This window comes from Melozone crissalis, unplaced genomic scaffold (genome assembly GCF_028551555.1).
Source record: "Melozone crissalis strain CALT ecotype California unplaced genomic scaffold, PUWL_Pcris_2 ptg000068l_1, whole genome shotgun sequence".
NCBI classification, from domain to species: domain Eukaryota; kingdom Metazoa; phylum Chordata; class Aves; order Passeriformes; family Passerellidae; genus Melozone; species Melozone crissalis.
The window spans coordinates 13,386,141-13,410,717 of record NW_026535846.1 but is presented as its reverse complement, the minus strand read 5'-3'; the positions used below and the strand labels follow the sequence as shown (position 1 = coordinate 13,410,717).

At 42.2% G+C, this 24,577-nt stretch overlaps 1 protein-coding gene across 4 annotated transcripts in view; it reads left to right on the top strand.

The window, feature by feature from the left end:
* The window catches only part of GRIA3 (glutamate ionotropic receptor AMPA type subunit 3), a 140,878-nt gene that overhangs the window by 85,520 nt on the left and 30,781 nt on the right, over positions 1-24,577 (top strand). For 3 of the 4 annotated variants that reach the window (XR_008483914.1, XM_054289959.1, XM_054289958.1), the window contains exons 8-12: positions 991-1,095; positions 2,400-2,507; positions 3,673-3,879; positions 13,199-13,575; positions 20,460-20,658. Coding sequence is in view for 3 of the 4 variants with exons in the window: in XM_054289959.1 (XP_054145934.1) it covers positions 991-1,095; positions 2,400-2,507; positions 3,673-3,879; positions 13,199-13,575; positions 20,460-20,658 (996 nt within the window). In the remaining variant the exon portion in view is untranslated. The other variant, XM_054289960.1, reaches the window with a different exon arrangement.

Genomic DNA, 24,577 nt, shown 5'->3' with positions numbered 1-24,577 from the left:
TCCAGCCCCTGTCGTGATATAAATTATTTTAAAGAAGGTTCAAATCTGATTTGAACCTTTCTTTTTATCAATACTGATAAAAAGAAACTCTCTATATGGCAGTGTGAATTTGGCTCCCTGGATAATTTTGTGTCCATGGAATTTTTGTTTGATGTAGCCTCACACCTCATCTCTGAAGAGTGACCAGCAGATCAGTCACCAGCCCTGAACAGTTTGCCTTTGACTAGTCTAGCACCTCTTCCTGTAACTTCTACAGTTTTTGCTAAATATTAAAGCTAATTTTCCCCTACTGAAGTTTGAGACTGTTACCTTTTCTGCCTGAGATGACAGCTTGTCAGTGTTGATAAGTGATAAAGGAAAATGCCTCATCCTTTCATACAGGGAAATAAGAAAGGCTTTTTTTTGAGACAAAGTACTTTATACTTCCCCTTCAGATGATTCATGTGAGTAGGTAATGATAATGACTTACCGTCTGTACACCCATCCATCCTGCCTGAGACCAAAACCCCATAAGCAGCAGAGACAATTGTCTGTGCTCATTCAGAGAAGACATTCATTCCTTTCTCCTACACTGGGGCTGCTCTTAAAATAAAGCACTTCCCACAATGAACAATGAGATGCCATTCTGGTCTGTACTGCAGATCACTCTGTGCCATATTGTGAAGGGTTTAACTGCACTAATTGTTGCTTGTGCTTTGCTGATGCTCCATTCTGTACCAGTGAGCCCAGTGTGACCAAGCATGGCAGGATCACTCTTTCTTACATTTAACATACCTGCGGGGCTAATTTCATTTAAATGCAGCTCACTCTGGCTCACTCTGAGTCACCAGCTGAGTGCTAACAAATATTTACAGCTGGAACTCAGAGAATGGGGGCTGGGGTTGTTTTGAACGGTACAATTGGCTCTGTCAGAAGCAGTACAAGTCTCTTATATAGATAAAAAATAAAGTGAATCTTTTATTGAAATACTTTTCTGTTTATTCCCTCAAGGTGCAAGTTCAAGGAATGACAGGGAACATCCAGTTTGACACCTATGGGCGGAGAACAAATTACACAATTGATGTGTATGAAATGAAAGCTGCTGGGTCACGGAAGGTGAGTTTCAAGACATGGATCCAGATTTCACACCATCTTAAATATTTATTCCAACAAACCAATGAAATTCAAAAATACCAGAGATGCAGTTTAATAACAAGGTTCTGAGGAGTGCCCCCTTCATGCTGTCTTCCCTATCCCAGGAACCCTGTTGCATTCAGTTTCTGGACTAAACTACTCACCCTGCTTAACATCTTCACTGGTTCCCATGTCAACTTCAAACACAACTTTTTCCCTTAAAGCCCTTCTGGAGCTTTTTCACTGCCAAGCATAATACCTGCTGTCATGGTCCTGTGCTTAATCCTATCTTCTAAATTCCTCTCCATCTTTCCCTCCCTCTCCGTACTGGACTTTAGAGCCACAGTGAAACTGGAACCAGTGAAAGCTTCTGAAATTAAGAGAAATTAAGTTTGGTTTTATTTAGAATTTCATAATAATTCTCTTGTCTCCTAAATAACGGATACATCCTAAGTGGGGTAGTTGCCTAGATTGGTGTTACAAAAGAAGTTTAAGGCAGATGTTCAAATTCTCTCAGTACTTTTGTGACCCTGTCTACCATTAGGTAGACAGGGTCACAAAAGTACTGAGAGAATAATGTGTGTCTTAAATCCCCTGATTTCACCTGGACATAGGTTCTTAACCTGCTTGATCACCACTGAGACTCCTTAAACAATTCTGCACATTTGATAACCAAGTACCTCTAAACGTGGCCCAGGCACTCGGGGGTGCAGAGAAAAGTGATACTCCTGTGTTGTGCAGACATACAAAAGCCACTCATAGCCCAGTGATGCAGCCAAAGGTCAGCACCAGGCAGCTGATAAAGTCACCTTGTGCTGACAGAGGGGTTTGTGTCCCACTCTGGAGATAATGCAGCTGTGCCTGCATTGCCAGTGATGTCTGTGCATCTAAAGCCAGCTCAAGTCTGCAGGGGCTGTCTTGGATAAAAATCACAAATTCAGAGAATTTTACTGAGAATGCTGTGCAGTTTCTTTTCTTGTCTGTAGTATGTTTTTATGCTGTGGATATATGGGAATTTATTCCACAGGCACCATACTGATGTGAATTGAGATAGGGAGAATTTAATATGTATTTTCACTTAGATTTGGCTTGTGCTGAATTGCTCTTGGGCTTGAGAACATTGTTTCTTAAAGGAAATGGATGTAAAGCTAATATAGTCCCTTAATGATAAAAACAGTGAATCAGAAATGTTTCAAAGCCTTAGGTTTTGACAATTGCTTTTACAAATTCAGGTACCAGAGTCCTTGTAAAGGTATGTAATGAGGTAACAATCTCCATTTTTATAGGCTGGTTATTGGAATGAATATGAAAGATATGTGCCAGCATTAGATCAGCTGCCCTCTAATGACACTTCATCTGTGGAGAACAGAACTATAGTAGTCACTACCATCTTGGTAAGTTTTGTGTTTGTAGTGTGTTTGTGTTTAGGGAACAAGGCACGAGACTCCTGAGGTGTGTTAGACACCTGGGCAGGAGGCAGATGTTGAATACTGTGTGAATTCAAGTGACTGGAAAGTTCAGTATCTTCCAGAGATGTTCTGAAGGCTTGACCCTGCTAACTTATGTATGTATCAGTCAGTCTGCTCACAGGGGGAGCTCACTGAGCTAGCTCACCATTGAGCTTTGCTGCTTCCCAGACACTTGAACTCAATTAAGTGCCTCATGTAAGTGGAGTTATTGTGCATGCCTGTAAATGAGCACAGAGACTGATTGGCCTTTGTGCTGCAGAGTCAAATCTTGCACCCCTCACTCAGGTACAGCTCCTGTAAACTCAACCCCTGTGGACTGAGTAAGGGTGGCACAATGAAGTCTGTAGAGAACTGGAACTGCTCTAGCACTGGGTGAAAAGCAGCCTTTTCCTGCAATCCCAAAGGAGCAAAGCTCTTCATGTGTGTCACGAGCAGCAGCACCTGTGTCAGTCCCAACACCTCTACAGACCTGCTCTGTACAGCTTCATTGGGACTTTTGTGCTTCTTACAGTTCTGCTAAGCATGAGTTAATTTTATGCTGTTTCCTGAAGCATTGTATTTTATACTCCTATGGATTTAGTGAGATATAATCAGCATTTCAGCTAGAATTTTCCAAGAAGGCTAAGGGAATTCAGTGACAAAAAATGCTGCTGAGGGTTTCAACCTAGCTTCCCTTAGGTTTCTTTGAAAATATCTCCTTCAGAGCCCCATTCGTGGCCACTGGGGCCTTAGGAAATTGTGTTGATGGTACAGGTGTTGGATATGTCAGTCTTTAAACACTAAAATTTGAATTATTGCTGCAATGATGCTAATTGACTGTCTAATCAGGCCTAATTCTGCAAACAGATGTGTAACTTTGTTAAAAAATCCTGTTTTTAATAGCTCCTTACTAGGAATACAGTCAATAGTATGTGTGGCTGTAGGATCAGCCAAGGAGTTTTATGCAGAAGTCTGTCTAATTTCTGTACCAAAGCAGGAAATATTGTAAATATTTGCCAGTAATATAAAGGGTAATAACAGCTCTCATTTTGTGTGGTTTACAGCTGTATTTTACATTCATAGACTTTTGATCTTTACTTTTGTTTCAAAGGAATCACCATATGTAATGTATAAGAAAAACCATGAACAACTAGAAGGGAATGAGAGATATGAAGGATATTGTGTAGACTTAGCTTCTGAAATAGCAAAACATGTTGGAATAAAATACAAACTGTCAATTGTTGGAGATGGGAAATATGGAGCTAGGGACCCTGAGACTAAGATATGGAATGGCATGGTGGGTGAACTGGTCTATGGGGTAAGTTTCTCTTAACCTTCATTTTAATGTTCTTTATAAAAAAATATGCTCAAAGTTAATAAACTGCAAAATAAAGATCATCTGTTTGAATACTACCTTTAAAATTCTAGATATTTCTTTGTATTGCCATTTTTATAGTCTACTTTTCTAATTGTTTCATTGCAGGAAAGTGTCACATTTTACTGCTGTTCTCCAAATCAGAGTCCACAAAATGTTGATAAGTAGCATTGGGCAAACTTCAAATTCTTGCTTATAGCAGAATTTCCAGTTTGTTCTTTATATGCTTCTTCTTCATTTGCCAGATCTCCTTTTTCTGTATCAGTCTCTTAAGTGCTGGGGGGGTGTCTGATCTGGGATACTGAGCCTTGCTGGGTCACTGATCTTGGTTTCTGTTTGACCCATTTAACTCCATGGTTACTTTTCAGGGCAAGAAGCAATGCAGGTGTGAAATCACCCACATGTTTTTTCTCTTTAAACCATGGATTTGGCTTCAAAAATCAACTGTCAGACAAAAAAAAAGGCTAATTCACTGTATTCTTCTTTATATTTCTATATTGGGTGTACATCACTTTGTTTAGTAAGAACAAAAACAGTCCGGAACTGCCATTTTAGAACCTTCTTTAAAAATGAGAATTTTGGAATATTGTTAAACCAGATGGAAGGGGGAGAAAATTGGCTTTACAGAAAAGACTTCTCAAGCTGATATTTCATCCTTTTTTTTCCTCAAATGCTAATGAGATGATTTGTGATTCCGCCCAAATCTTTTTTGCAGTTTATTTTTAACAAGCTTCCCTTTATTAAAAATATCTGAGCAGAAGTGCATATTTCAATTGCATCCTTTTGTTCTGTGGCTGAGTGTAATTTCTAAAAGTCACCTCAAAATTTCCTTGGGATAATGCATCATCATTCTTGCAAAATGTTTGGTGAGATGATTCTTTTCCAATGAATCAGTCTTTTTTAAGTAATTGCTAGATTTTCACAAGTTTTCTTACTCTGGAGCAGTCCGGCCTGATGCCTCATTATGTAATTGGTAGCCTATTCAACCTGAAAATGTTTTATAGAAATAACAATGGTTTTGTTGCATTGTACTGTGGCAGGAAGGGAAATCTACTGATTACAGAAAGTAAACAGGGTTCTGGACCCTTGGATTAGTTCTTTGCTTCCCTTTTGCTTTGAGGTCTGCCATTATGCAAATCTTCTGAACTCTGCATGCCTCAGTTGCGCAATTTGGGAAACTGAAGTTCACTCTCTTAGAGAGCACAAGTCCATTGAGAACCTCTGAAGCAAAGGTTTAGTTTAGTTCCAAGCAAATTATACTGCACTGGAAACCTATACCCTCAGTTGTTCTGTGTGTGGTTCAAGAAATATCAAGAGTATCAGCTGTAATTGGATTCTTTTGATGTGCTTGCGAGTGACAAGCAATGAAACTTGTTCATTCACTTATAAAATAACCATACCATGTGGAAAAAGCATGGCAAAAGAGAAGCTGAAATTGCTGCTAACAGTCAGAGCACAGGGGCTGTGTACACTAGGGGAGAAAGGTGTGATGTGTGCTACAGCTTTTGTGTCTTGAGCCCAGTAAGATTAGTCTGTGCAACTGCCATACAAGATCCAAAGATGTTCTGAGGGCTGGAACACCTTTCCTGATGAAGGCTCCAAAGAGATCTTAGAGCACCTTCCAATACCTGAAGGGGCTGTAAGATAAATGGAGAGGGATGTTGTAGAGGGTCGTGTAGTGATAAGGCAAGGAGGAATGGCTTTAATCTGAAAGAAGGCAGATTCAGATTAGATATTAGGAAGAAATTCTTCATTGTGAGGGTGCTGAGGACCTGGCCCAGGTTGCCCACATAAGCAGTGGATGCCCCGTCCCTGGAAACATTGAAGGTCAGGCTGGACAGGGCGCTAAACACCCTGATCTAGTGGAAGATGTCCCTGCTTACTGCAGGGAGGTTGAACTAGATGATCTTTAAATGTCCTTTCCAACCCAAACCAATGTGTGATAAGCAGTTTGGCTGCAGCTGCCTTTTCCACATCCTCTTGGGACCAGCCTAGCTCAAGAGAGCTCTGCCTCCTTAGCATCAAACTTAGCCCTAATCATACTTGTGACCTTTCCACACCAGCAGAACCAGCCCTGTAGGCACCACAGACCATTCCTTAACCCCAAACCCACCCACCATTCTCTTTTTCCCCTGCAGAAAGGTCAGTTCCTTTGTATTCTGAGCACAGTTTTCATCTGTGTTTTCTCGTTAATGAAAAATTGAGGAATGTTTCCCTCCCTGACCCCCAGCAGTTCCTGCACTCATGCTGTGAGCTCTGTTACTGAGGCCTCTCCGCTGCAATGCTCAATTATTCAAAGGTCAGATGTGTCCCGTGAGGTTTGAGTGCAGACCCAAGTTAATGCTTCCAGCCCTGTGCTGCTGAGCCAGCTCCCCAAAGTGCCCAGCTGAACTGAGCTTGCAGGCTGCATGGAAACCCACCTGGCTTTCTGGAAGCAGGGAAAACAGCCCCTGAACTCTGAGTGCAAACCTCACCAGCCGTCCAGACCTTTTCCCAGCTCTATTTGCAAACATTGTGAAATACCCTTGGCCTCTTTCTCCATCCCTTGAGAGGGGGCTGTGTACCACACTCACAAGGATGTGCACTGAGCCCTTTGAAGATGAGAAGTACTCCAGAAGTGCTAATTATTTGGAGCAAGCGCCTCATTTACGTGCTAACTTTCCTTTATCTCTCACGGGCTTAAAACTCTATTAGGGAACTAAAACTACGTTAAGGTAATGCCCCTGTGAATCTTGTCAGCAAAATTACTCAAATTTGGCTCCTCCGGATTCCATTTTGGGAAGACAAGAGGCAGATTAGATTTTAAGTACCTTTGTTAGCATCTGTGGAAGATAGACTTGGTAGGATGAAAGGAGCCTGATTGGTTTTGGTACCAGTTATCCAGCAGCTCAGCTGAACTGTGGCAGAAACACAATCCCTTAGATTGCATTTGTCTCAAGTGATAAGCAGTGACTAGTCATTTGTCACTGCATATTCCTGACCCAGCAGCCTCCTTTCCACCACCTGGCACTGCTGGGGCATCTCAGCCAGTTTTTTGAATACTGAACCCTGTTCATTTTAATGTTAAAACCCTAATTAACTGTATTGAATGTTTGGGTTGTGCCAGTTCATTGTTAATATTGCTCTCCATTCCTGTGGAATGCAGCACAGAGTCAGGGGAGAAAGGGCAGCCTCCAGACTCTGCATTGAAGGGGAGGGCCCCAGTGTGCACTGAGCTGATCCCAAAGCACCAGGGGGGCTGTGTCACCCTGCTGCAGCTCTGGAGGGTGGCACAGCCCTGACTCCAGTGAAGGACTCACTGGAGGTCGGCTGGGCTGACTGGAGCAGTCCCTAGAGTGACACATTGACATTTACACACTAAAATGCTTCCCATTAGAAATTCTCCCTCCCCTGTCTCGTATCACATCAGGTCTGGTTGGAGGGCATAAAAGTCTGCTGTACTGTAGGGTCCCTGAAGTCAAGGACAATCTCAGCTGTGCCCCTTGGGCCTTGTAGTTTTGCAAAGGGCTATGCCCATGCACTTGGTTACAGAGGGATGGCAGCCCTGGAGGCAGGGAATTCTGCCTGAGCAGATATTTCCAAACTCCTTTGCTTCAGGCAGGAGAACCCAGCAGGCTTGTTGGAGAGGGAATAACAGAGCTTTGTGGTTTGTTAGCAATTTTTAAATGTTAGTGATAGTAGTAGTAATTATAATTTTAATACTAATTAATAGTAATAATGAAATTTTATATAAAAGGAAATTTATTTGATTTTTCATAAATCAAAAAATGTCAGTTCAGGCTGAAAAAAAAACCTTAATTTTTCTATTTCACTCTGATATGTCAAAATAAAACTCTTCATCCTACCAGATACCCATTCAAGCACTGTTATTATTTTAAGCTAAGAGAAATTTCCAAAGAACAGTGGAAATTTTAAACAGAATAAAAATAGAAAATAGGTAAATCTTTTTTCCTGGACATTTCAGAAGGGAAGTAGCTAAATCATTCTTAGTCCAGGAGACTGAATTGCTATTTAAATCTAACCAGCAGAGCAGTCCAGCAAGGCAAGTGCTGTCCTGCAGTGACCCAGGGGCTGAGGACGTGCCCTTGGCTGGGGCAGAGCAGCAGCAGCATCTCCCTCGGCCCCTGTGCTCGGGGCTTTGTACCCACCAGCTGCTGAGCACTAGACAGTCGCCTTTTCTCTTCTTTGGGGTCAGCCTCTTTCTGTAGGCTTTTATTTCTCCTTCCCCTTTTAAAGCAGGCTGCTGTTCTTCCTTCCCTGTTCAGCCAGGGGAAGCCATCCCTCCCCGGGCCTGGTGCTTTTCACAGCGCTGAGGCTAATTGGCAGTAGTTTTAACACAGATCTTAATTGTAACTACAAATGCTTTGGGAATGAAAAGAGCAGCCAGACCTTACAGCCTTTAAAACTCTGCTCAGGTTGAAACAAGCCTTTATAAAAACCTGTCAATATGTAAAATAGCACAAAGGAATGAAGCAGGGATGTAAGGGACAGGCAGTCCCGGGAACACGGCAGCCACCGCGGTCTGTCAGAGAGGGACGGCTGACACATCCCCTGCCTCGAGCAGACCAACCCACCCCGTGTGGGGCTGGCCTCTGGCTGTGCCAGCAGCAGGCAGAAATACTAAAGATGGCACATACAGCCTTTGAATCATAGCAGAGAGGTTAGCTAATTTGATCCCTACTTTTCCTTAAATCTCCCACATGCTCTGAGTCTGTGGCAGAGTGGGTGAAGCTTGTCCTTTGCTCCTCACTCCTGGTTTCTGCAGGAGGGAAGCCCAGGTACAGGTCCCCAAAGGCAGCTGTGTGATGCTGCTGCCCTGCAGCTCAGGCAGACCCTTGCCCTGTACACACGGACAGATGTGGGGTCCCTGGCCAGGCTGAGCTGTGGTGGGGGACAGGAGCACAGCCCTGGCACAGAGCCACGCTGCCATGGTCCTGGGCTTTGGCTGACCTGAGTCCAAGCACAGGCAGAGGAAGCACACATATGTCCACAGCCCCAAAAGCAGATGTACCCTTTATGTCTCCATCTGTGAATGGCAGGAGTGTGTCAGGATGAGCTGTGAGCATCCACAGAAATCACAAATGGACTTAACTTTGACAAACTGTGGCAGATGGGGCCCAGTGCCATTTTAACACCTTAATACCTTTTTACACTGCTCAGCTAGGGGCACATTAGGGCTTCAATGCAGCATGTTGCTAGTCAGGTATGACCTGTTGGCTTTAAATAAGTGTGAGCTAATGTGTTAAAACCACCTTGCCCCCATGACCTGGCCTCTCAACACACCCTGAATATCCTTGGGGATATTGGACTGCCTTTACCAAGGTAGCTCTTACCAGCCAATACCACAGGTGATGTGTTGCTCCGTCTGACACTCTTTTCTGCTACCTGGAAGCCTCAGACTGCACTGAGAAGTGTTAAAACATCCTCAGAGGCAGTCACCATTGCAGCACAGTCCCTTCAGGTGCCCCTGTGTACCTACATCCAGCACTTTTGGGGTGCCCAGAGGTTTGGCTGCCAATGGACGTCCGTCAGTGTCCCTCTGCTACAGTCTGCACAGAGCTGGGATTCTGCCTGGCTTCCTGTCACACAAGGTGACTGCAGTCCAGACTTGAAAAGTGACCCTTGAGCAAAGGAGGTGTTCAGTTCTGCAAGCAGGAGCACAGCCCAGATCTCACTGTCTCTAGTGCACAGCTTTGGCTTTGGGAGAGTCATCAGTAGGTCTGTAAGCAGAAAAATCCCATTCCTCCTTTTGGATTACAGAGATGGAACATCTTATCATTTCTCATTCTCCATGTAGAAGGATATTTCCATTTGCTATTTTTTTTCTCCCTCCCCATAAGAGTCTGGAGGTTTGCAGCTCCCTGGGGTCATCTTTGAGCAGAGTGGGCAGCGCCTCTGTGCTGCCTGTCCTCTCTAAATCCATCCCTCCCACACTAGTAGGCAAAGACAGAACAAGCCTCAGAGGAATCCATGACATTTCTTGCCCGGCTCAAATGCAGTGAAGATGATGTTTGAAACACCATTAGTCATGAGTGATTAGCAAAGCTCAGTTGTTGAGGTTCTTAAACCCCTCTCCAGTTCTGTACGAAGAAGGGCATGTTTGTGGTTGTGTTCTTTTTAATCGAGCTCAATTTGTATGGGTTCTGCTTATCTGCAGCCATAACAGGGAGGGAAATTCTCAACAGTGCTGCAGTTATTAATGATCCTTTAGGGTGCTTAGAGCTCTCCATAAGCTCTCCATTTCAAATACTGTATCTCTAAATAAATAAGCAAAGAGAGAACTGGTTTTTAACCTCCCTAGTGCAGCAAATATTCAGGGAAGTGGTGAGCAGCCAGGTTTGAGTGTTGGATTGTAGCTAGTCTGCTTGAGAGTGCCCTGGTTTCCCAAGACCCTGTGTGGCCATGCTTGTTCCCTCTGCAGAAACAGAAAGGATGAGGGTGGGTTTTGGTCTTTCCAATACAGTGAATGCCTTTGGTAAGGATGGTAGGAAAGCAGGAAGACTGAGATGTATCAGAAAATTAGTATTTGTATCCCATTTAATATTATAAGGCAGTTTGAAATTATTTACAAAGAAATCTACCCTGTATGGTATGAACATGGTAACAATCAGGGCTTTAACAAGTGATTTGTCAGTGCTTCAAGCATCAGCTTCATCCCCCCACAGGAGCATCCTGCATGAACTCAGCTGGGCATGAAGGAGATACAGACCTTATTGCCTGCAGCATCAGCACTTAGGAAGATTTCCACCATGTCTACTTTAGCAATTAACATATTACTTTGAGAGAATTAAAATTCTTCAAGTGCACAAAAATGCTCCAGCAACTAAATGCTCTTGCAGCTGAAGCACCTTTCCCTCCCTTGATGGAGTGTTCCAAGGCTGGCAGTCCATGTGCAGAAGTGCCTGGGAGGAAGGCACCTGCCTCCCACCTAAGCTTCACTTCACATGGAGCCACTGCTAAGTCTCCATAGGAGTCCTGATCCATTAAGTTTGCTCTAATAAGGATTAATTTGTAATTACCTCATTAGTTCAACAGGAAGTACAGTGGCATGGTCAAAGTGCTTCGTCTTCCAGCTGGCTGTGGACTCTGACTATATTTAAAAATTATGTTCTGTATGAATCTCACCCTGACTGCAGACATCTGGTATTTAACAGGAGCTCAACAAGCATCAGCTATGAGAGAAATATATGTTTTGGGGGAATTCCTCAGTGAACAAGTTCCAACATCTTGCAAAGATGTTAGCTCACTCTACCCATACCCTCCCCTCCAGCCTCTCCATTACTTAGGTGATGAACACATTCATCTGCAAAGCCAGGAAACATCCAGGCATCCAAAGGCATTTTCAGTTTTTATATTCAAGCCATGTTCAGATAGATTTTTGCAGTAAGTGACCACAAATCAGCTGAGGTTTTCTCCTTGAGGAAAGGGCTACTCGAGGGGAAAGGCAGTGTCCCGGTACACATGACTGTCAAAAGGGACTGAGCAGGGCTGTCAGAGGGGGCACCCAGGGCCATGGTTTCCAGGTGGCTTCCTTACATGCACAGGCATGGTTTTATCAGATTATTCCAAGTACTGAACTTGTGCATGTACCTTGTAGCTGCACATACTGGTAGGAACTGTCGAGAGATATTCATGGGTGGCTGGAGCAGACCTTGAGGTTGTGTGAGCAAGTGGGTGCCCTGCAGAGAGAGGCAGCTGTGGGGAGGGCCAGCCCTCATCTGAGAAGGCTGTCACTGGCCTTGGTCCTGAGCAGTGCTCCAGGATGGCTGCACGGTGCTGCTGAGCACCAAGCCCATGGTGCTCTGATCAGCTGTATGAGAAGCCTTTGCCATTTCTGCTTATCAAATGTAAACCCCAAACCAATAGCTAGGAGGAGGAACAGACCAGATATTAAAGACAGTCACGTACATCACCATCAAATTTACATAAAGGCATATTCAATTATTTTATGGCACAGATTTTAATCGTGTCTTATTAACATTTCCCATTAACTTTTATTCAAACTTCCACTTAATCAGGCTTTATTTTTCCACTTGAAAGAGGTGCCTGTTTACTGGTGGGGAAAAAAAATCTGTTTAAAAGGTGCACAGTGGTTTAGGTACTCATAAGTCAAGGTTTCCCTAAGAACCATTTTTTGTTTCTGAAATTCTTAATTACCAATGAAAGACCTTCTTTAAAAATATCAATAACATGAATATTTAGAGTGTTTAAAATAGTGTATGTAGGCTCTCATAACACTCTTCAAATGAAAAGGGCTCTTTCTTTAGCATTCCATTCCACTCTCATACAAATACACCTGCTTGAGTACTTGGCTGGATCAAGACTAGGGTATCTAAGTAGTATGACTTGAATCTTTATAGCATAGAAATACAGGTACAGTTAAATATGTTGAAAATCTATTCTGGAATAGCTAAGTAATTTGTTTTTACATGCCTGCCAACTCATAGAATCCAGCAAGGATGTACAGATTGAAGGGAAGGGTATTGGTTCCCCAGCACACAGGCGAATGATGAATGATGCAATAGATGCCATTGTGCCTCCAGGTGTCACAGCCCCAGAGCACAGTCTGTTACAGGCCTGTAGAGCCGAGGTCTCTGCAGGAGGGCAGACATGACACAGCATTCTCCTCAGATTATCCTGGCTATTTACTCCTCAGGGATTCAGAAATCTGTGTTAAGTGTTCTTCAGTGACCACAGAAAGGGTGTGTCTGATTCTTGTCCCCCTTCTGTCCCTTACTGCAGTGGAGTTTTAAAGGAGCATACAAGTAGCAGCACCCAAGTGCAGCTGAAATTCAGTGATGGGTTACTTCTCATGGGTTCATTTTAAAGATCTTGAACTAATCAGTAAGGCAAGAGAACTTGCTGAAAGAATGGAAAAGAGAAAATTAAAACATAGCAAGCACAGAATTTGTCCAAAGTCTTCAAGACAAATGGGTGGTTACAGACCATTACTAGAAAATGACATTGTGTTGGTTGCCATCTCACTGTCCAATTTGTGTAGTGTTTATTCATCCATTTTAACTTAATAGAAATACCTGCTACTGTCATGAGCTCCTTGCACAGATTTGATTGTAATTTTACTTGTTAATAATTTTCTGTTAATATCATGTAGTCCTTAAATTCAGTGACTACAAAATAGCCTGCAAAAAATGTATTTCCACTCACTCTTGTAATTTATCATCTTATTCATTAGCCTGAGACTCTAGATTGTGATTCTGTTGTGTCTTATTGTAACTAACTTGGGTTTGTTTTCCCTTTTCAGAGAGCAGATATAGCTGTTGCCCCCCTCACCATAACATTGGTACGAGAAGAAGTCATAGACTTTTCCAAGCCCTTTATGAGCTTGGGCATCTCCATCATGATCAAGAAGCCTCAGAAATCTAAACCAGGCGTGTTCTCTTTCCTGGATCCTTTGGCTTATGAAATTTGGATGTGTATAGTCTTTGCTTACATTGGAGTCAGCGTAGTTCTTTTCCTAGTCAGCAGATTCAGCCCTTATGAGTGGCACTTGGAAGACAACACTGAAGAACCACGTGACCCTCAGAATCCTCCTGACCCTCCAAATGAGTTTGGAATATTTAACAGCCTTTGGTTTTCCCTGGGTGCCTTTATGCAGCAAGGATGCGATATTTCTCCAAGGTTTGTTCCATGTCACTCCATCACCTTTTTGCATTTTATGGTCATTTTCTGATACCATGGTGCATATATGTTACTTTCTCAAATTTATTTTTAATTCCATGGCGCATATATGTTACTTTCTCAAATTTCTTTTTAATTCCAAATTTTTTATTTTGATATTTCCATTCAATATTCAGCATCCTCATCAAGCCACCATGCTTGCTAACATTTGCCTCCAGAGTAAGTAGCATTGCTTCTAATGCCATTTATGCATTTCTGCCAAACTTATATTCACCATGTTGAGGCTGTAAAATGCATAGGGTTTTCTGTTTTCAGCAATGCTTGGAGGGCTACCGTGTTTTTGCTGCATATCTCATTTTACGGTCATCTCCTTGGTGCATATAACACATTCTGCTTTGCAAAATAAGATTTATTTTTAAAAGTCACATGCAACAGCACTTTAAAGCATCTCCACTCCCATCAAGGCTTCTGCTAGTCTTTTTACATTCTTTTGAGCCTAATTTTTCCAGTTTTCTTCTGCTTGAACCATCCTTTCATCCTTCTGCATGCCACCATTTTGCACATATTCATGTCTCCAGATGTACTCCGCTACTGTCCTCTGTGTGTATTGTTATTTCAGTGCAGCCTAATCTGCTGTTCCTCTGTTCAAAGTCAATAATGTCTAATAAGCACTGCCAGTTTCCATAAAGATTTTTCTTATTCATGGAGATGTTCTTTCTGGATAAGGCTGTAGTAAAGTATGATTTATATTAGTACCAATTTTAACAGAGAGCACTGCTATTAACTATTGTAGAATTATATTCCTTTTTATAGAAATATTTTAAAAACCAGGTTAAAATAGTGAAGCTCCCTCTAATTGAACAATGCATACCACAGATTTATTTTTTTAAATAACATTTATCATGTTTCTGCATTTACACTGGTAAAATACTTTGGTGATATGCTTGTTATAAGCAGTAAAATTATCTAGTTTCTTAGTGATGGAGCAATAATTCTTTTATGTATGACAGTAATTTAATAACCAGTTTCCAGCTATTTTATTTATTAAGAACACCTGCTGAGACAAACAGAATGCACTTTTCCATTTAACAAAATTTCTATTTAGAAGAAGAGAGAGATCTTTTCCCTAAGTACTGACATTCAAAATGCACCTTGTTGATCTCCAGGCTGCCTTTTTCAATACCTGAATAATTGAAAAGGTGCCAGGTTTTCCTGGTCCATATAGCATTAGGAGTCTTGAGTTACCTCACTGAAACAAGTGACAAAATTTCTATGAATTTTCTTGGGAAGGATCGTGATTTTGTCAGTTAGAGTGCAATAATCATCCTATAAATTTGTGTTTGTTAGTGTCCCCAGTTCCTGGTGTCTGGGTGTGCTGTTCCCTGTGCACTGACAGCTGTTGGCCTCCTCCCCCTGTTAGCACTCCCTGTTTCTGCCTTTGCCTCAGACCTGCACTGACACTCTGCCCCAGTGCTTGCTGTTAACGGGGATGAGCGGTGATAACATTTAAATTGCTGTTGACCATGTGTGTGCCAATATAAAGGACCGGGAAATAAGCACTGGGACATCACATGGAAAGCTGCAGGCATTTCTGCTAGGGCTGGTTATTGACAGTTAAATAAAAGTGCACAGGATTTCTGGGAAGCTCTCATGTGACTCTTTGGCATGGTCAGCCATTTACCTTATATAACAAGTGGAACACACTGGATTTTTTCAATACAACCACAATAAGTGCCTTGGAAATACCCGCAGAAAAAAAGAAGAGAGACAGCAGTATATCTATTTATTTTATCTGTCCATCAGAAGCTATTAGCTCAGTATTAATATATAGCCCTCATTTGAAGATGTTGTCCAGTTATTTTGTTATCTTCCATAATAACATTCCAGGCAGTTATATGCATTGTTATAGGGAAAAAAAAGGGAAATTTAATACTTTGGTTTAAATTCCAGAAACACTGTTTCTTTGACTGTTATGTTGATTTAGGTTGATTAAAATGTCAAATTTCTTTTCTGTGGGACTATTCCCAAGTATTCCATTCTTAATCCGTATCTTTGTAAGGTTACACCATTCACAGTACATTGACTATATGAATGTTTCATACTATTTTATTGCCACTAAAAGGGGCTTCATTCTTCCATTGTGAGTTTTGTCTGAATAAATTTCTTATATGAGAGCGTACAGCACTCGTAGAGAGATGCCGACAAGCAGTCTGGAGAGATCACTTTTGTACTTGCTGATAAAGGCTCTTTCAGCTGCCTTTGTGTGGAACAGCTGTGACATCTAATGACTAGTTAGATCTATCCTTGGTGAGTATGCTGTGTGGATATTCCAGAGGATATATCCCTATACTCTCCTCTCTGTATTTAATAGGAGTCATCTAAACAGAATCAGAGAGCAGCCAAAGGCTGGGGGCTAGTGCATCCCTTGATGTAATCAACATTTATTTCAGCAGTTTTGTTCTGCTATCAAAGGCTGCTGTGTTTTTTGCATAGTGAGCTAAAGCACTGAAAATTCACTTTTGAGGGATCAAAAGTAGAGTATTAAACTTGCTTTTATGTACGATGCGTACAGCAAATGGAATCAGGAAAAAACACAGCCAAATTTGTAACACTGTTCTGAGCAAAAGTATCCTTGAAATCTCTATGAGAACATGTATTTTCATCGTGCTCTTTATTCATGTAGAACAAAGAGGCTAGATTAATTAATTGCTGATGGAAAAAGACATAGAGGTTATCAAAAACTATCTTGAGGTTGGTCATTTAGAGAGTGTATTTCTAGGTCCCTGCTTTCACAGCAGAAGACTCAAGAGACTCCTATTAAAGGCCGTGGGAATGTCTTTGTGGGATTTTCACAGTAGCAATGAGAGGGTAACCTGACATTCCTGGAACTCCCACTGCCATTCCTGTGCTGGAGCATCTCAAGCCAGTGCTTCAGATGCTGTGTGTGCCTTTTGTGTCCCCGAGGCCGAGGCTGGCTGGCTGTGAGCACAGGGCTGGCCCCAGAGCCTGGGGGCACCAGCTGAGCTGTGCTCAGGGATCCATGGCTCCACACCAGGACAGGTGTTCAGGGTTATTTGTCAGCATAACAACCGTCTTATATTGATCCAAAGAGCCCAATTAAAAATGGAGTAGCGTGAGAAGCTTGTTATGCATCTGTAATATAGGAAATCAAATATCTTTTATGGCCTTGAGCAGAAACAAAATGCAAGCTATTTTCATAAATGAAGTTTTGTTTGAATGTATTATATGTATTGTTCTCCTGGAAACTGAATGTGAATTTCAATGTTTATTTTGGTTTTTCTCTTGTTACTAATTTGCTCTCATTTGACTCCATGCTTCCTTTTAAATTTCCTCTCAAGGTATGCGCTCTTCCTATTTACTTGCTTTTGAAATCACCATCTGACTTTGTTTTGACAATTGAGTTATAATCCTGTTGTTCCAGATCTGTGTTGCTCCTCTCATTTGTTAGCACTCTAATTCACTTTAAAATAATGCCATACAATTTGAGGTGATTTGGAAGACTATATTAAGCTAAAGCATTAATTGATTGTTTTTAATTACATTATTGTACATTTGGACAGGTATGGCTTGCATCAGAAACAGTGGTGCTGGTATTAAAAGCTTGACTGGGTTTGCTATGATTATTATCTGAGTAATAGAAAAACATTTCTGTGGTTCACAGCATAAACCAAACAGCACTCTCTGATTACCAGCCCCGTGTACCTGTACTAACCCTTTTTCTCCCTCTACACCAGCCCCTGCAGTGGGTATAAGGAGTCTTCGTTTCAGCAGATGGATGGGGGAAACTGGGGTTCTTTGGTCAAGGAGGCTGCCAGGCCATGCTTGTCCATGTTCTTGTTCTTCATTTCTCTGTCTGTCTTTCCTTCAGTGTCAACTTTGTGGTTTATGTGATTTTTCTTTTGCCTCTTCCTGTGACACCAAGTGACAGCTACGTCAGCCCAGACTGCTCCGTAGTAGCTGCTGTTAAATCCTTCTTTTTATGCTCCTTGGAAGACTCTGGGAGAAACAACTCTAGTGACATCCAGTTTTCTTTGAAGTGACCTCAATTCTTCTGAGAGCAGCCCTGGTCTCCATCTAGCAAGACTTCTCTCTTGCACATAGGACCTAAAAAGGCCTTTTTTGTCAAGGAATGCCCCCATTCCCACCTCCTTCTGCCTCTCAGGTGGTCTTTGTGCTGTATCTGTCTGACCTGGTTCATGCAGGTTGCCAGACCTCTGGGGTGAGGTATTTTTACCTTTCTCAGTGTGTAGGATGCTGTCTGAACATGCAGCCTGGCACAAGCCTTTTATTGTTGCAGCAATGGGAGCTTGAGGTTTCACTGGTTTGAAAAACACTTATCTTCTGCACATCTCCATCCTAGCAACCCATCTGTCCTACCAACAGAAGGGGCAGCTACCAATGCAAGTAAGAGATTTCCTATGGGAAACTGTAGGGAAAATGAACACATACTATTTTATTCCCAGTGCTTCCACTGCATTTATCAGAACACCCTGATAAGTTTTTTTTCTTCTCCTTATTTCAAGACCTACCTTAAAGCAAGAGGGCCATGGGAATCTGGAAACTCCAGACAGAGCTTGTCCTGCAGTAGGGAAGTAGATGTTTCATCTGCTGGACCTGCTAGCCAAACCCCTCCTCCATCTGTCTCTGAAATTGTCCACATCACTGCAGGGAGGAGAAGTTCAACTCCAGGTCTTCTCTGAAGATGGAAAGTGTGTAGTGAAGAAAGGAGCTAAAGGAGGATGAATTTCACCTGACACAGCCATCTGAAAGCAATAGACTGTGGTTTTTAGTGAGGCATCTTTGTTCCCTCCGAAGTTATGAGACAGATGGACAACTTTAGATTTATCCTACTCTACAGCAAGTGAGATAAATCTCTTTCTGAGGGTGTCAGGCTCTTCTCTCTTTCTCTGCTGGCTCCAAAGGAAGCCTTATGTGACAAGTTCAGCAGGCTGATTTGTAGTTGGAGAAAATTGTGTCAGCCCAAGTAAGAGGGTATCAAGCTTTACCAAATAGCTAAAGCCAAAACCCTACCTGTTAAGGAAGCTGCCCAAAAAGGCCTGCAGCCCTCCCTGAAACCTCACTCACATGATACCTACGGAGAAAGTAGAGTAAGGTAGATAGATTCCTTGACTGAAGGCATTATTCTGTATTTATATTGCTGCAAATTCCCTTTGCACCAGCTCAGTAGCCTTGTGTTAGTGAGCACAATGGCTCCACAGCCAAGCTGAAACTTGGAAGCCTCTTACCCTCTTGGCAGGCCATCAAGACAGGCAGGAAGGCCTCCTCCACTTGTGGGTGATCTGGTGGATGTGTGCCTGAGGAACCATCCTTCATCTGCCCTCTCAGTAAGAGCGGCTGCTCCTTGGGCAGAAGAGAGTGGAGAGCAGTGGCGCTTCACCTTTCCCCACATTCCTCTCACATATTCCAGATTTAGCTCTCTGCTTTTATTGTGGTGTTGATTTTTTTCTTTGTTATGATCTTTAATGTTGGATGGATACTTTTTTTAATTTCTTCTTTTTTTTTCTGAATAATTTAATGGCATTTTTTTAAATGGCTCAGGCAATCTCAGGCTCTGGCCAAGACTGGGCAGTTCACCAGCAAACCCCCCTGTGTGGGTTGGGTGGGGGCACATCATGAGACTTTTGGTTTTTGCCTGTCTCCATCTGTTGGTAGGACAACTTGTACCCACTGTCTGGGGATGGCACTGAGGGGATTGAAGGAAACAAAGAAACAGGTAAGAGTTTTCTGTTTCTTTTTTTTGCACAAACTGAGGACTACAGCACCCAGGTTCCACAGATGTGTCTGACATTGATTCTTCCTCCATTGGTATCAGTAGAGCTAAGGGAAAACATGAAATATCTTTGTCTCAGCGGTTGAAATGATTCTTGGTCAACATGCTGTATTTGAAGAACAAGCAATGTACATGGCAATGAAATTCCCCATCCAGCTGAGTGATGTGTCACTGCCATCCTTCAGCCCAGATCAAATACTTTGAGGCTGATGTTCAGTTGCTGTAAAGCATCCAGAGCTCTTGCTGACAAGATCCAGACCTTCTAACCATTGGGCATTTTGTAATTACGTGCTTGCAAATGGGCTTTTTCTTAAGTCCTTATGGAATCCCTTTAAAAAAACAAAAACCAAAGACTGCAATTAAAATCTAAACATGGTTTTTTTTCTATTTTCTTCTCTGTTGCTCTGGTGCTTATAAAGCAGGGATATGCTTGACTTGGAACAGTGCAACATGCAAATTTTAATTAACATCAAACATAAACCAAACCAGCCTCTCTTCCCTCCTCCATATGCAGATTCAGTTTGTAATTCCTGCTAGGATGTGATGAGAGAAGGATACTGGATCACTTTTGGTATATTCTTTTCCATGTTTACTCAGATTCCTTTTTGCAGTTTACTGTATGTTACATTTTGGGAGTGGATGCAGTAAAAAGTGCATTTATGTCCTTTAAGCTGGGCAAAGGGACATAATGCTGGCATATCCCAATATGTCCAGTACAGGGAAAGACAGAGACAACAAAATTCTCCTGGGAAAAGCCTTCTCCAACAAAGGATTTGTGGAAGTCAGGAGAGCTTGTTTCTCTCCTCAAATTAATTATCTCTTAATTTACTGTTCTTGTTTTCACTGAAAGAATGCAAAAAGAGTTGCACTAGGTAAGACCAGCTAAGACCTGGTAAGGCCAGGTTTTCACTCCTGAGGGAGGTTATCGGGAGCTGGCTCACACTCCACCTGTTCACAGATACCTGGAAGATCTGGACAAAAGGGTTATGCATGTAAATTTCTGTTCAGTGAAGAAAGAAAAAAAATCAAGGATTGTCTTCAAAGCAATTTAATGATGTGTGTTTTTCCATAGATCTCTCTCAGGGCGAATTGTTGGAGGAGTCTGGTGGTTCTTCACTCTCATCATTATCTCTTCCTACACTGCTAATCTCGCTGCCTTCCTTACGGTGGAAAGGATGGTTTCACCCATAGAGAGTGCAGAGGACCTGGCTAAACAAACTGAAATAGCCTATGGCACTTTGGATTCAGGTTCAACCAAAGAATTCTTTAGAGTAAGTCTGTTAAATCTCCTTTAAGTGCCTTGTTTATGTGTTTCTGTTGTTTGATTTTATGCAGCTGTAATAGCCATCCTATGCTTTGTGCAATCAGGACAGGCCTGAGTGCAGATTTTAATATCAAAAGGCATTTTATCAAAAATGGGTGGTTTTACTTAACCTGAAACATCTCAAGGTGGAAAACCTGACCTCGGCTGTCATGGGAAGAGTTTTGTAACACCAGTTTCAGAGCCTTGGTCTGGTGAGCAATAATGCAGTGGTTGGCACAATATTTAGCACAGAATACTCTTGCAAGGAGTGATGCTCTTGACCTACTTGCTGTGCGTGCCCAGCTGGCAGCCAGTAATGCCATCCGACGGCGGTGCTCCCTTGCCAGAATGGAGGGGGATGGGAGGCCTGTGTGCTGCTCCTTCCTGGTGGAGCATTGATTGCTGCCATTGTTGTGTCTCCAGTGCTCACCAGCATCTGGCTGTGGCTGTATCTGACACTCGGGTAAAAATTTTGTTCCCCAGAACTCTGGTTGTTTTTCACCTTGGTTAGGGAGATTGGGGTTTGCAACATTTTGGGGGTGGGGGCAGGTGCACACTTTTATTTAAGATCATCCTTCTTTCTCTTCTTGCCAAGCCACAGGCTGAACTGCAGACAGTTTGGTGAGAGGCATTAGGAACTCTAAATATGATCTCAGTCCACTTTTATGTCTCTGAAAACGTCATCCTGAAAAGCTCTTATTTCTTTCCAAGGGTGAACTGGAATGCCCAGGCCTTTCAGGGAGCTCTTGGTTCTCTCTCAGCAGTGCCAATCAGATGCCATTCAAACCAACATTTTTTTTGTATAGAAGAGTGGTCAGTGCTGCAGGACTAATTACTGCCTGTCATGCATACTGGCCAGGTGCAAGCAGAGGGAGGAGGGAGACAAAAAAACCCTTGCTGCTGTAGGCTGATGAAATACTGAGGGATCCTTGTAGAAATACTCAGGGCTCCTTGAATTTACTTAAAATTTCAATGCATGACACAGACATCTGATGTAAACCTGAAAGGGAATGCATAGGTATTTTATGAAGCTTTTGCACTCTGCCTGTAATGTCTTTATATTAAAAGAGATACTCAGTGGTTCTTAATTAACTGTGGTAGCAGGTACATTACAGCAGCTTCTGTTTGTGTTAAAATCCTGTGAGATAAACACTGACCTTGTAAGGGTGACATCAGTGTATAAAAATTTTTGTTCTGCTTAATTATCAACCCAAGGCACTATTATGCCTACAACAACAAGTTGAGTGAACCTGTCAAAAGAGGTAGCACAACTTGTTCAGAAATATTGGTGCTGTTTATAGTCACTATACTGATCTTAGGGGGAAAAATGCCTTCTTTTGACTATCTTGTTACAGTTCATATAGAAAGTGGAATTGTAGGGGGATGTTCCTTCATTTCCTTAATAGTTTGACACAGCAAGCAAACTCCTTCTCACAGAGAGATCAAAGGAATGAGTGTTTCATGTGAAAGGATACAAAGTCTGGTAAATGTATGAATGCTTTGTTGTGCTGCTAATAATCTTGAGATGAACTGTGTCTCTCTGCTGGTGCTGGGAAAAGCAGGGTTGTAAATGAGCTGATCTGTCAGGAGCTGCCAGCTCCATCAGGCCAGGACAGGAGTTGGATGGGATGGACAAGAGCAGAGCCCCAGCAGTGTGGAGCAAGGCTTAATGGGCCAAGTGGGAAGAAGAATGAGCCCTAAGGGTGCTTCTCTCTCTTTGGCATTCTCAAGGCACACAACATAATTTCAGTTGTATTAACTTTTATAGAGTAATTAATTTGAATAGAGTGATGCATCCATGAAAGTGTTGTAATTAGAGTCTTCTTCAGTTGATTTGAAAAGGGCAAAAGCTTTGCCTTAGAACAAATGTGTGTGTTCACATAACTAGTTTGTTGTACAGTCTTTATTAGTTACTTAATAAGACAGTAAAGGTGTCTGAAGCTTCAAATGACTTAGAGGACTCCTGCTTTCCGAGGACCTGCAGCACAGACTGCACCTCTCTGTGTTTTAGGGTGCTTGTTCTCCCTTGGTATCTCTTTGCACTCTGCTACCAAAGTGGAAGTGACAGTGCTCTGAGTTGGAAAAAGCCATGAGTTCTCTTGAGTACAGGGTGATGCTTATCCCCTGTGTAAGGGAAATATCTTGCACCTATTTTCCCCCAGCATTTTCCTAGCTTAAACAGCAGTTAGCTGAGTGGCTCATGATCATTTACTCAGTGAGAAAGGAGTAACTTGGCTTTATAGCTGGGCCATGGCTTCACACAGGAGGTTCAGGACAGTCTCTCCAAGATCCCATTAAGAAGCTTGTATGGTATATCTCTTTCTAGAGCTGTAAGGCTAAAATGTTTCTCAAATATACTAGCCAGATCCTGATCTTAATCACTGCTGTTGGTCAGTGGAAGGTGCCAGACTGACAGTAGCTGCCTCCTGATGCATCATAAAGGGATAACGTGTAAGTGAGCTTCACATCCCCACCATCTTGTCTGCATGTGCTAGAAGGAGTTCCTCCAGGCCACGGCTCCCTTCTGCCAGCCCCCTTTCCAGACAGCATCACTTTTAAAGGTTTTTTTTTACAGTGTGAATACCTGAAACTGGACTGATACCAGCCTCTCAATTTAGATGAACAGATGGTAATGACTTTGAGCCACTTCAGACCTGGGCAGACTCCAGCTCATGACCTATTTTCCAGTGTTGGCAGTTTCCCTAAGCGTGGCAGTGCCTCCTGGGCAGAGGCTGTCCCAGCTATGGGGTTAAGCTGGATACACCACTGCTGCCTGAGGCTTGCACAGCGGCTGCTTTGGCGTGACACTGCTCTCACAGTCCCAGCACTGCTCTCACAATGCCAACACTGCTCTCACAGTTCCAACACTGCTCTCACAATTCCAGCCAGAGCTGGTATTTTATAACAGTTTCACAGCAGACACTGTTTACACTCCTCACTTGTTGGTGATTCTCTGCATAAGGGCATTTGTCCTCCCAGTATATCTAAGATTCAGAGGAACCTTCCTGTATTCGCATGGTTGTCGCTTGTTTCTGCTCAGAAACATCTTACATTTTGCACTAATTAGCTTATAAAGGCGTTTAAATGGCAATCAATAGATTACATCAATTCCCTTTTGGCTTTCAAAGGACACTCATCCATATTGAAAAGAAAGAACCTCTCCTGAGATATTTATTAACACATGGACTCAGATTAAGGACTCCAAAATTCCTCTTTCTCTTTCTTGAAGGTTGGTGAAGGCCTGTGTGAAAAAGAAGTTTCAAATCCCTGAGCTACTTTTAAAGGTCTATCTGTTAGAATTAACATCTTCTAATACATTCAATTAAAGTTTCAGCATATCTGAGCAGCTTATCAAATCAATATAATGCCATTTAATCCAAATTTAGCACTGAGCCTAAGTATAATACCACACTCTAATACTTCACCTCCAATATGCATATATTCAAAAGGCATGACCTTTACAATCAATTAGTGATTCTTGTCTAAACTTGGCTGTATTTAAACTTCAGCAGGACATGTTTGTAGCCATTTAGAAATATAAATTGCCCTTTAATTTATGGTTGTTTCTTTTAATTGATAGCAGATATCTCTGTTAGGAGACTTCTGCAAAATACCTTGCCAAGTGTGTGTTTGATCATTGACAAACACAGCTGACCTGCTAGTACACTTCACTAAGAACTTACGTAGTTAATCACTGTTCACAAAATTAAGGAGAAAAGAAGATCTCCAATGAATGTTACTTTATTGGAGAAATTTTTCTTTGTATATTTCTCAGCACAAGTTCAAGGATGTCCCCAACCAAACAACGCAGCTACTGAGTGGCTCTCCCATGCCTCAGGTGGAATAACTTGCCCTGAAGTCAGTTCCTGATTTTTCCTCCTGGAAAT